The 12,014-nt window shown below is 39.8% G+C and overlaps 1 protein-coding gene across 7 annotated transcripts in view; it reads right to left on the bottom strand.

Moving 5' to 3' along the window:
* The window catches only part of PIK3R4 (phosphoinositide-3-kinase regulatory subunit 4), a 67,782-nt gene extending 57,162 nt beyond the window's left edge, over positions 1-10,620 (bottom strand). For 3 of the 7 annotated variants that reach the window (XM_045579300.1, XM_036431506.2, XM_036431507.2), the window contains exons 1-2: positions 10,119-10,620; positions 8,458-9,235 (exon numbers count right to left, since the gene is read on the bottom strand). In XM_045579300.1, the coding sequence (XP_045435256.1) occupies positions 8,458-9,190 (733 nt within the window). In that variant the 5' untranslated portion in view covers positions 9,191-9,235; positions 10,119-10,620. The remainder of the gene's footprint in view (positions 1-8,457; positions 9,236-10,118) is intronic. The other 4 variants (XR_004986859.2, XM_036431502.2, XM_036431504.2 and 1 more) reach the window with 3 other exon arrangements.
* Between the last annotated feature and the right edge of the window lie 1,394 nt (positions 10,621-12,014).

Genomic DNA, 12,014 nt, shown 5'->3' with positions numbered 1-12,014 from the left:
TACAAAATTCTTCTCAAGTACAAATGGGACACTCTACAAGTTGGACTGTATGCTAGGTCATAAAACAAGGCTCCATAAGTTTAAAAGAACTCCAATCACACAAATTATGTTCTTCAAATCACAACAGAACAAAATAAGAAATTAGGAACAGGAAAATTTTTGAAAAATTCAAATATTAAGAAGTAATCATACTCCTAAAAAAATCAATGGATCAAAGAAAAATTATGAAATACTTTAAGATGAATGAAAACAAAAGCACAACATACAAGAACACATGTGATGCAATATTTTGAGGAAATTGTATCTATAAACACCTTAAAAAACAAGACTGTAAACTCAAACCAAAGTAAATGGAAGGAAAGCAATAACGAAGATTAGGGAGGAAAAGGGACATTACTACCAACTGTACAGAATCAAAAGAATTATGAGAGTACTTTGAATAACTATATGCCACCAAATGTGATATTCTAGGTGAAATGGACAGATTTATAAGAATAGATTACCAAAGCTGCCCTAAAAAGAAACAGAAAATTTTAATGAGCATTATAAGAGATTGAATTAGTTATAAAAATTTCCCAAAAAGAAAAGCCTACACAAAATGGCTTACCAGGTGAATTCCATCACTTTGAAGGAATTAGCATGCACCCTTCACAAATTCTCTCAAGAAATGGAAGAGGAGGAACACCTCCCAACTCATTCTACCCTGTTTCCCCGAAAATAAGACAGTGTCTTATATTAATTTTTGCTCCCAAAGATGCGCTAGGTATTTTCAGGGGATGTCTTATTTTTCCATGAAGAAGAATACGGTACACATTTATTGTTAAATGAAAATAAAGGAAATTTATTACCTGTATACGGTAGGGTAGTACGGTAGTTGTCAACACAAACCAGACAAACTGTGAATCCTACAGTATCAAGAATTTACTCATTTGCCGAGACCGGTTTGGCTCAATGGATAGAGCGTCAGCTTGGGGACTGAAGGGTCACGGGTTCGATTCTGGTCAAGGGCATGTACCTTGGTTGCGGGCATATCCACAATAGGGGGTGTGCAAGAGGCAGCTGATCGATGACTCTCTCTCATCGATGTTTCTAACTATCTCTCTCCCTTCCTCTCTGTACAAAATCAATAAAATATATCTTTTTTTAAAAAAGAATTTACTCATTATTCAATGACAATCATGTCATCATCTTCTGGAACATCATCATAACAATCCAATTTCTGAATTTCCTGGTGAATTTCTTGTGACTCCATTTCTTTCAGAATCAGTGGACCAAATCTCTCATGTTTAGCCTAAGGGGCCTTATTTTTGGGGGGATGCCTTATATTTCACTCAGAAGGAAACCTCTAAGTAGGTCTTATTTTCAGAGGATGTCTTATTTTCGGGGAAACGGTATGATGCCAATACCAAGCCAGATAAAGACATCACAACAAAAGGGAGATGGGGGAAAGGGAGGAAGGAGAGAGGGAGGGAGTGGAGAAAAGGGAGGGAGAGAGGGGATAGAGAAGGAGTGGAAGAGGGAGTGGAGAGGGAGGGAAGGGGAGAGACAGGGAGGAGAGAGAGAGGGAGGGAGGGGAGATATCACCAATATCTCTTGCTGGAAACCAAATCTTATTCAGCTGGGAAAGAGATGTTGACAGGAAGCCAGGAAGGCTGGTCAACAACCTCAATTGCTTTAAACCTTTAGTTGAGATTATGTTAAGTTGAAGCAGCTGTTAAGCCTCAATAAAAGGGGATGGCAGGGCCAGAGCAGTCGTAGTTCTCCCACTAGAGTTGGACTACCGCCTGGCCCCCCAAGTCGCCAAATTAAATTTCTTTAAGTCTCTTCATTTGTGTGCGGCCCTTCTCCAGAAGCTGAACCCTGAATTGGAACTCTTTCTACGCCGGCTAGGAAAGAGAGTCCTATATCTGGCGCCTTCAACGCGGGACTTCTGGAGGAGAAGGTATTTTTCGCCTAGAGCGAAGGAGGTAAAATACACCGAGAAAAGGTGTGGAAAATTCACCAGAAAAAGGTGAGGGAAAATTCACCAGAAAAAGGTGAGGGAAGAGTCACCAGAAAAAAGGTGAGGGAAAATTCACCAGAAAAAAGGTGAGGGAAAATTCACCAGAAAAAGGTGAGGGAAGATTCACCAGAAAAAAGGTGAGGGAAATTCACCGCACTCAAAGCCCACGACCAGCTGCAGAGTCGCGAACTGTAAGTAGGGTGGGAACGTCTTTTTTCAGCCAGGCTAATGGGGAAGAATTAGGTTATAAATATCAAGTAAACTTTATTATAGATTTTTGGTTTGTAAACTTAAAGAATGTGGTTTCTTGTTCAAATTAAAATCTTAGTCTGTATTTGGAATTTAAAATCTGTAATAAGAAATGAGACTCCACTGCTGAAACCGCCTCTGGTGCGGAGAAATTCAAAGGTGACGGGAGAGGGCAGAGCCATCTGCTCTCCGAAAATGAGATTACTTAATGCTTTGTTTAAAAGTTATAAAAGAACCTGCAAACTAGGTGTTATCTTGACCAAATTGGGTGATAGTTATTACTTCAGAAAGCAAAAGAGAAAGAAAAAAATTTTTGAGATCTGTCTTTATCTTTTAAGCATGAAAAAATGTGTGGCCAGATCTGTTGAAACTTCTCCCAAAGTAAGCTTGATGTGGGGGAAGGAAAGAGACACAAGGCAATCCTATAAGGAAGACCACTCTCTCAGTAAGCTAAGGAATGTGGTAACTTGCATTTGAATGGCTACAAACTTCCTCCAAATTCCTATGGCAAAATTTTTGTGGAAGTTTGCTTAATTATAAAAATAAAAAAGTAAAGTTTAAATTTGCCTCATAAAAAATCTAGAGGACAGAATTGAAGCTCTTAATTATGTCTTGTATTTTTCTTAGAAATGTAAAGTGTCATTAATCTAGGACATGCAATATATATTTGATTTGCCAGCTTTAAAAGTTCAAAGTGCAAATTAAATTGGGAGAAATTATATAGTTGTGGTAATTAAAATATCTAAAGTATAACTTGTTTTTGAGAAAATAAAAAGTGTGTTTTCTCTAATAGGAATTAAAAATAAGTTGCTTATTATTGGTCTAATTAAAAAAAGATTAATTCTGTGATCTCAACCAAATATTTTCTATGCAAAAACTAGTCTAAATTTAATTGATATCTTAAGATAATAATAAAAGGTATTATAATATTTAAATCATATATGGATATAGATATTTGTTTGATGGTTTTTTCCATGTTAAAATTTCAAGGCCTTAACAGAGATGATTCTTGGAAAGCTCCAAGGGCCCGGAGAAATACAAGAAATTTATTCTCTTCTTAAATGATTTAAAACAGATTTAATAAACTTGAAATTGCATGGAAAGCCTTATCAAATAAAAATTAATAAATATAAATATTTTAGAAGGTTTATAGGTATGTATTGTTAATGGCAAAGGAAAGCAGTTAACTTTCCTGGCGCATGGTGAAGAAGACGGTACAGACGCCTGACACCTGAGAATGTCTTTCTTGCCATGTTAGCAGTAATCATCTGTACGGTAATATTACCTGGGACAAATGTGGAAGTGTTTAGAACTTATGTTCCTGACCCTTCATGGGTAAAAGCCCTTATGTGGGCTGATCCCTTGCCAATGTAGTCACCAATAATACTAAGCACCTTGGTCATCCAGGAGGAAAATGGGTGGGGCAAGGAAGTATAATTACACAGGTGTTGCCACCCAGCTTCCTTTTTTGTATGACACAAAATCAAACCACTGCTTCTTTGTGTATAAAATTAAAGAGAGGTTTCTGGCTTGCACCAAAGTAGAGGAATATCACTACTTGCTCCTGGGAGAGGTGCAGAGAATGTAACTAAGACCTTGTCTATACAAAAAGAAATTGACAGCCAGTTTAAATTTGAATTGCCATTGGCTTAGAACAAAGAATATCCTTGCATGGTATTATTCTACAATGTCATTTATAATTTTTGATATTTTACAACAGCATATTGTACAATTATTCCAAACAAAATTAAAAATCTAATTTTTGAATGTTTGGCAGCAATTTAAAAGGATATGAAAGGATTTAATCCCTTCCACTGTGTGGAAAGCCTCACTGGGAAGGCACTTGAGCATTCTATATTGGCCTTTCTTGCCTTATTTGCGAAGAGGGACCCTCTCGTCACAATAATTGCCCACAGCTGTTGCTTGAGTTTTCAGTTCATGCTGAGGTTAAAACCTCATGGTGGCTGGTACCATGGATCCGTCTCTCACACAATGGGGTGAGCTGGATCCTCCCTGGAGAAGAAACCTGGGTTCCCTAAGATCTGTGATCAATGCCGGGGCCCCGCCAGCAGGCGAGGGGATCCCAAGGCAGGTGCTGGGCATGGAGGCCATAGGGGCATAGGCTACAAGGAGACAGAACTGAACCTCACATCACCCTGCTTGGCCCTGGAGGATGGCTGGTTAGCCAATGACGGGTAAGATTCCTCACGGGAGGGACAACCTAAGACAGGCACAGCCGCAGAGGGCCATCAGGAGAGGACCTGGGGGCCAACAGAGGTGGGGCACAGATCCTCACCCCCCCAACGCTGCAGAGGCTTGAACACTAGCCCTTTTGAGGAATGTCTCCTGCCCCATGGCTGCTTCACGCTTCCCATACCCAGCTCAGATTGGAACCCAGGCAACAAACAGATTTGGTCCAGCTCAGATTGAGACCCAGCAACAAACAAGAGACTTGGCACGGCTCTTATTGAGACCTAAGCAACAGAAAAGTGGCTGATGGCGACTGTCCTAAATCTAGATCCAGCCTAAATCTACGAGTGCTCAGGGCTTTCTCAAGGATGCATATAATCTTTTCCATTAATATTTACAGAGTAGACTAAAAATGTTGTTAAAGTATTAAATTTGACAGTAAAATAGTCAAGTTTTCAAATTAATTTAAATTGGCTAAATGAAATGAGTTAATATTCAAGAAAATTTAATTGTACAACAGGCTGTTCCTAAAGTATTAACCAAAATTTCTATTGGTAGTCCATTTCATGGTAAAATTGTTTAACATACAACAAACCCTAAAGCAGTCATAGTTTTTGTACAAAAAATTAAAAGTTATCAAAACAGCATTATAAAATTTTTCCAAAAGCCTCCTAATAATTAAATAGAAAAAGGGGGATAGTGGAAAATACCATATAAAAAAAAATGTGTCCTGTAAGTAAATTACATCTAGAAAAATTTTTTCTTCTTTTGAAAACCAATTTTTCAAAATCATTTGTAATGATAACAGTAAGACAGCCATGAAAAACACACATAGTACCAAAATAATTCAAAGAAAAATTGTTTGGGCAAAAAATTAAAAGTATCCCAAGTAAAATTTATAGAAAAGATTCCTTTATTAATTTTGGTCGAGATATGTTTGTATATTTTCAGAAAACAACTCCAAGACCATGTGGATTCCTGCAACAGAGAAGAATTGACAGGAATACTCCAGCCATAAAGACAGGAGGAAAAACAGACCAGAGATGGAAGATGCTGACGACGCCTTGCCATACTAGCAGTCAGCAGATGTACGTCGCTGCAGGTTGTCCAGGACCAAACCAGAGGTCGGACCTGCATTGACACCATTTTTCCACCATCCGGATACCATTGCTGTCATGGACTCAGAACTGTTGGACATTAAAATTTGGACTCAAAAAACTGTGTGACACTGAATCTGGGATTCAAAAACTATTGGCCCAGAAAGAAATGTACTGCAGACTGATTTCATTTGACTCTCAGCATAGTTATTGTTGCTTATTTCATTTTTTGTTTGTAGTCTACATATGTAAATTTTTTAGGGAAAGAAAACGGGGGAGATGCTGGAAACCAAATCTTATTCAGCTGGGAAAGAGATGTTGACAGGAAGCCAGGAAGGCTGGTCAACAACCTCAATTGCTTTAAACCTTTAGTTGAGATTATGTTAAGTTGAAGCAGCTGTTAAGCCTCAATAAAAGGGGATGGCAGGGCCAGAGCAGTCGTAGTTCTCCCACTAGAGTTGGACTACCGCCTGGCCCCCCAAGTCGCCAAATTAAATTTCTTTAAGTCTCTTCATTTGTGTGCGGCCCTTCTCCAGAAGCTGAACCCTGAATTGGAACTCTTTCTACGCGGGCATGAAAAAGAGTCCAATAATCTCTGATGAATATAGATTTTTAAATTCCTCCAAAACTGAGTGTAGGAGTTCCTACCTATATAAAATAAATGAGGGTTAAGAGGACACCTGAGTATAATAGAATGCTGAGGGCCTATTGATCAATGTGGGAAAGTGCTGGATCTGGAAAAGCATCATTTAAAAATCATCACAATAAAGATTGGATCAAGCAAGAATCATCAGTGGATGCCAAATCAAGGAGAAAATTGTGACAACTGGTCTTGAAGTTTCTTCTCACAGGTTATTAATTGCAAGAGATTTAAAAAATTAACTATGAAGGGGAGAAATTGGGCAATATGTTGACCATCAGACACCATTTGACTGCAGAGGTGATATCATAAAGACATATCATCATCTATGTACTATTCTTACCAAAAATGAATGACCTGATTCTAATCTCAAGGAAACAGCAGACAAACCCAAAATGAAGAATATCCTATTAAGAAACATGTACACACAAATGTATATGTTAAACTGGTAAAAATTGAATAAAGTCTATCTATAATCTAGTTAACAGTAATTCAACAATGTCCAGTCCTGATTTTGACATTGTACTAGTCATGTAAGATGTCACCACTGGAGGAAGCTAGGAAAAGGTTCTTCACAATTTTTGCAATTTCCTTTGAGTCTATCATTTAAAAATAAAAAATATAAAAATAATTGTTAAAAGCTTAAGGGAAAAAGCATTCTTCATAAAATGTCTATGCCGTAATGACAATGTGGAAATGTTACAGATTAAAGGAGGCTAAAGAGACATGACAACTAAATGCAATACCTGACCCTAGACTGGGTTCTGTCCTGGAGCATTTTCTCGTATCCACTCAACAACTGATGGACAACTAGGTTGTTTCCATATCATGGCTACTGTAAGTAATACTGCAATCAACATGCGGGTGCAGACATTTTTTCAAGATAGTGATTTTGGCCCTAGCCGGTTTTGCTCAGTGGATAGAGGGTTAACCTGTGAACTGAAGGGTCCAGGTTCGATTCTGGTTAAGGGCACATGCCCGGGTTGCAGGCCTCAATCCCCAGTGAGGGGGCATGCAGGAGGCAATCCATCAATGGATCTCTCTCATGGTTGATGTTTCTATCTCTCTCTCCCACTCCCTTTCCCTTCCTCTCTGAAATCAATAATCATGTATTAAATTTTTTTAAAAAATACAGTCTCCTGTGTAGCTCCCCTATAACCCATTCTCCATGCTATCTGTAGTCGGTGTCTTGTCTAAAACATGTATCTGAGAAACCAAAGGAGGACTTATACACTTACATGTATAGCCATAGACACAGACTATAGGGTGGTGAAGGTCTGGAGGGAGAGATAGGGGCTGGGGAAACCTGGATATGGAAGGGGGAATGGGGGATATCTGTAATATTGTCAACTATAAAAATGAAATGTTTAGCCAAAACCGGTTTGGCTCAATGGATAGAGCATCGGCCTGCGGATTGAGGGGTCCCAGGTTCAATTCCGGTCAAGGGCATGTACCTTGGTTGCGGGCACATCCCCAGTGGGGGTGTGCAAGAGGAAGCTAATCGATGATTCTCTCTCATTGATGTTTCTAACTCTCTATCCCTCTCTCTTCCTCTCTGTAAAAAATCAATAAAATATATTTTTTAAATGAATGTTTATTTAAAAAAATAAAACACTTATCTGACAATGTCTCTGAAGACTAACATGGCCATACAAGATCCTTTCTGATCTGGGCCTTGCTTCCCTCACACTCTATGTTCCCGATATCCTATATTACTTAAAGTGCCCCAATAAATGAGTGCTTCAAGTCTTTGTACAAGCAACACTCTGCCTGAAAGAGACTCCCCTTGCCATAACTAGATCCCAATCATCTTTCAGGTCTGTTTACAAGTCATCTTTCCAATAAAGAGGCCCTTCTTGATCCTGCCTCTCTACCCATCACCACTATGGAAACTAATTTAAGTATCTACAGGTTCCTATAACAGCACCCTATGCTTATTACCACCTCAGCAAGCCATATTACACTAAAATTTCCTTTTTCAATCATATCTCCCCATTAAAGTATAAGCACCGTGAAAAAAAGGAACAGAATTACTCATCTATGTCTCTACTGCTTAAGATACTGCCTGACACGAATGCAAGAATTCAAATATTTCTTAAATGTTTGAATGAACTGCTCTTGAATTTTCTAGGCACTTAAACATGTTCAATAAAAGAACACTAATAAAGTGTATGAGGACAAATAAATGTTTCACCATATAATTTTTAAAGCTACATTTCTATATTCAAGTTAAATTATATGCACACACCCCCCTTAGCAAATTTAGCCAACTTAAATACCTGCTGAAAAGATGTCCATTGCTCGCTTCAACTCTCCTCTTGTTCTCTGATTGCTATTTAAGTCTACAAGTGGGGTTGAAGGATCTCTCATATATTCTAACTCAGTGGCAAACAACCCACCATCAACAAAACGCTCAGGAGCGATATAACAAGTTCTCCTCCGTGAGGTGTCAAAGAAATAATTGAAATCTGCTGGGTTGTCTTCTGGAAGGTAAGTGGGTTTAAAACTGGCAAAATCAGTTAAGAGGACCCAGTTCCAACTGGTGACCATTACATTCTCAGTCTTGATGTCCCCGTGGCGGACTCCAGATTTGTGTGCCTGGTCCACAGCGGTCAGGATCTGGAAAGCAATCCAACGTTTCTCAATGTTATTTAAGAATGGGCGGGTACTTATACGATCATAGAGATTGTCTCGCACATATTGCCTGAAGAGCATGGCTGCTTTCTCAGATGCTTTCTCGGCTGCCTTCTGGAAAGGTAGACAGTTTTGTGCAGAATGAAGCCTGATTTTCAGTTCCTCCAGCTCCTGTTTGTAGCTAGTTAAAGGCAATGTGGGATCCTGAATGGCAAAGACCTTCACAACCACCAGGCCTTCTCGGTGCTTCGCTCTAGCAACTTTAAAGAAACGCGTACTCCCCAGGCTCTTATCATATTCAAAGTCATGGATATCTGAGAAATAACTCTCCACGGAAAGGATCTGGGAAGGAGCAATGCCAGCAAGCTGATTCCCCATAATGGCAGCAAGTGCCTCCCAGGTCAGTAAGTTAGGAAACACCACCTGTTAAAAAAAGAGAAAAGAAGAAGAGGGAAAAAGAAACAAGCAGTGAAACACCATTCTTTATTTGGTCTCCTCCCAGAAGATAGATGTACCATATTTCTCTTCCATGGAGATGATTGTACCTATCCTTCCAGGCAGCCTCTACATTTCACACACATTTATCTTTAAAAAATCTTGTTATTTTATGTTGTCCCTTTCCAGGAGCTGGGCTGTATAAATAGGCCTCTTCAATATTAAGTTGAAGATGTTAAAATCTGTATTTTCTAATTTTTAAAATGGCTAAGCCTTTACTATATGTTCAGTATTGTACTGAGGGTTGGGAGAATGGCAAGACATTGTTCAAGAAGAACTTGTAGAATTAAACATAAGCCAAAAAAAAAAAACACATTAAAAACTGGTTTGAGTGCGGTCCTAGGAACCAGGTCAAGGTTGGATTCCCTCTCAGGGCACATGCCCGGGCTGTGTGGGCTCGATTCCCAGTAGGGGGCGTGCAAGAGGCAGCTGATCAATGATTCTCATCATTTGTTTCTCTCCCTCTCTCATCCCCTCTGAAATCAATTAAAAATATATTAAAAAAAAAAAAGCTTAAAACTAAGAACCGCTTAACACAAATCACTGAATTTTTCAAAGGCTAAGCTAACATCCAAAACAAAAGCATCCCCTGGGCCTTTCCAGCCTGATTCCAGGATGCTTTCCCACCCAGATACTAGAAGGCACAAAGTTGTCTGATTTGCAACAGCCAAAGGGAAGAAACCCTGGCAAAGATGTTTAAAAAGTAAACCAAAATACACAATCGCCAAACACAGCCCAGGGTTTTCTCCTAGCTCAGATTTTGCAGGAAATAAAAGAGGACACACACGAGGCCATACATATAAACATTTACCCTAGACTCCGGAAAAGTGTCCCAGGTCGGTCATTAGCTCACACTAAGGTCATGGTGGGTCACTTCAGGGTCTGGGCGAGGAAGAGAGTCGGCAGCCTAAGTCAGTCGCCACTATGACGGGGGTCTCCCTTCAAAGGCAAGAAGTGGGATGCTGGGGAGGGACGCAGAAAAGTCCCAATCTCCAGGAACCCCAGCGGTCCGCCCGGGAGAACTGGGGAAGCTTTCGGGGGCGAAGCAGACCGGAGAAGCCAGGCGGACGCAATTGCACGGATACCCAGGGAGCTGCCCCCGCGGGCCCCCTCCGCTGCCCTAAGGGCCACGCGGGGTCGGGCCTCGCCTTCCTCACGCGCGGACTCCTGGACTCTCGAGGTCCTCGGCACCGAGGGGAAGGTGGCACTCGGGAGCCGGAGGGAGACCGCCAGCTCCAGGGAAACACTCGTTCGGCGGCTGCACTCACAACAAACGCCGAACTCCCGGGAAAGCCGCCGGCTATGACTTCACTTCCTGCCGCGGAGCGGAAGTTACGAAGGGAGGCACGAGGCAGAGCGACTTAAGGGCGCTGGTTGCTAGGAGACGGGGCAGGGGCGTGGCCTGGCTCCGTGAGTCTAGAGAGGAAGAAAATGCTTTGACAACATCTACCCCTTCCCATCTTTCTTTAAACTCTGGGGCTTCTGAAATCCCCCAGACCTTGTTCAGACACCCCTTCACCTCAAGTACACAGGTTATTTAAGAGAATTCACAGGCTTATTCAGGGAAGTTAATATAATGTATATACTACTTAACAGTTCACCGGTTTAAAATACAAAAATCCATTTATACATATGTAAATATGTATACTTACAAGTACATTTACCAGAGTTGGCCAATCATCCCTATAATCTAATTTTGGAACATTTCTTAACCCTTAAAAAATGAAATCCTGTAATATTAGCAGTCCCTCCCTATTCTCTCCATTCCTCCCCCCAATCCCCTGCCAGCCCTAGGCGATCGTTAATCTACTTTGTTTCCACGGACTCGCCTATTACAGATATTTCATATATATGGTATACATCTGTGCGCGCGCTCTCTCTCTCTCTCTCTCTCTCTCTCTCTCTCTCTCTCTCTCTCTCTCTCTCTCTTTTTTTACAATATGTGGTCTTTGTGACTGATATCTTTCACTTCACTTTTTTTTAGGATTTAGAATTACCTCAGTTGTAGATTATATCAGTACTTCATTTCTTTTCATTACCAAATATTCTATTGTATGAATATTCCACATTTATTATCCATTCATTAGTTGTTGGATGTTTGGGCTGTTTCTACTTTTTGGTTATTATGAATAATGCTGCTTTAAACATTTATGTATAAGGCTTTTTAAGGCCATATGTTTTCCTTTCCCTTGGGTAAACACTTGGGAGAAGAATTGTATAGTCCTCTGGTATTTCTATGTTTAACATATTGAAAAGCTGCACAATTGTTTTTTTGTGTGTTTTTTTCAGAATGCTGCACCATTTTATCAATACATTCCAGCCAGCAATGTATGAGGGTCCCAGTTTCTCCATATCTTGGCTAACACTTCTTTATCCTTACAGCCAACCTAGTAGCATGAAATAACATCTCATTCTAGTTTTTATTTGCATTTCCCTAATGATGAACAATGTTGAGTATCTTCTTATGTGCTTATTGGCCATTAATATATCTTCCTTGGAGAAAGTCTATTCAAATATTTTGCCCATTTTTAAATCAGTTATTTGTCTTTTTATTATTGAGTTTTAAAAATTCTTTATTCTAGATACAAGTCCCTTATCAGATTTACAAATAGTTTTCCTCTGTGTTGTATTTTCACTTTCTTTTGGTGTCCTTCAAATCGCAAGATGTTTTAATTCAAAGCTGAACTTTTAAAATCATCCCTGCAAT

The sequence above is a fragment of the Pipistrellus kuhlii genome, unplaced genomic scaffold (assembly GCF_014108245.1).
Source record: "Pipistrellus kuhlii isolate mPipKuh1 unplaced genomic scaffold, mPipKuh1.p scaffold_m20_p_11, whole genome shotgun sequence".
Lineage (NCBI taxonomy): Eukaryota > Metazoa > Chordata > Mammalia > Chiroptera > Vespertilionidae > Pipistrellus > Pipistrellus kuhlii.
This window is presented reverse-complemented; position numbering and strand designations above follow the sequence as displayed.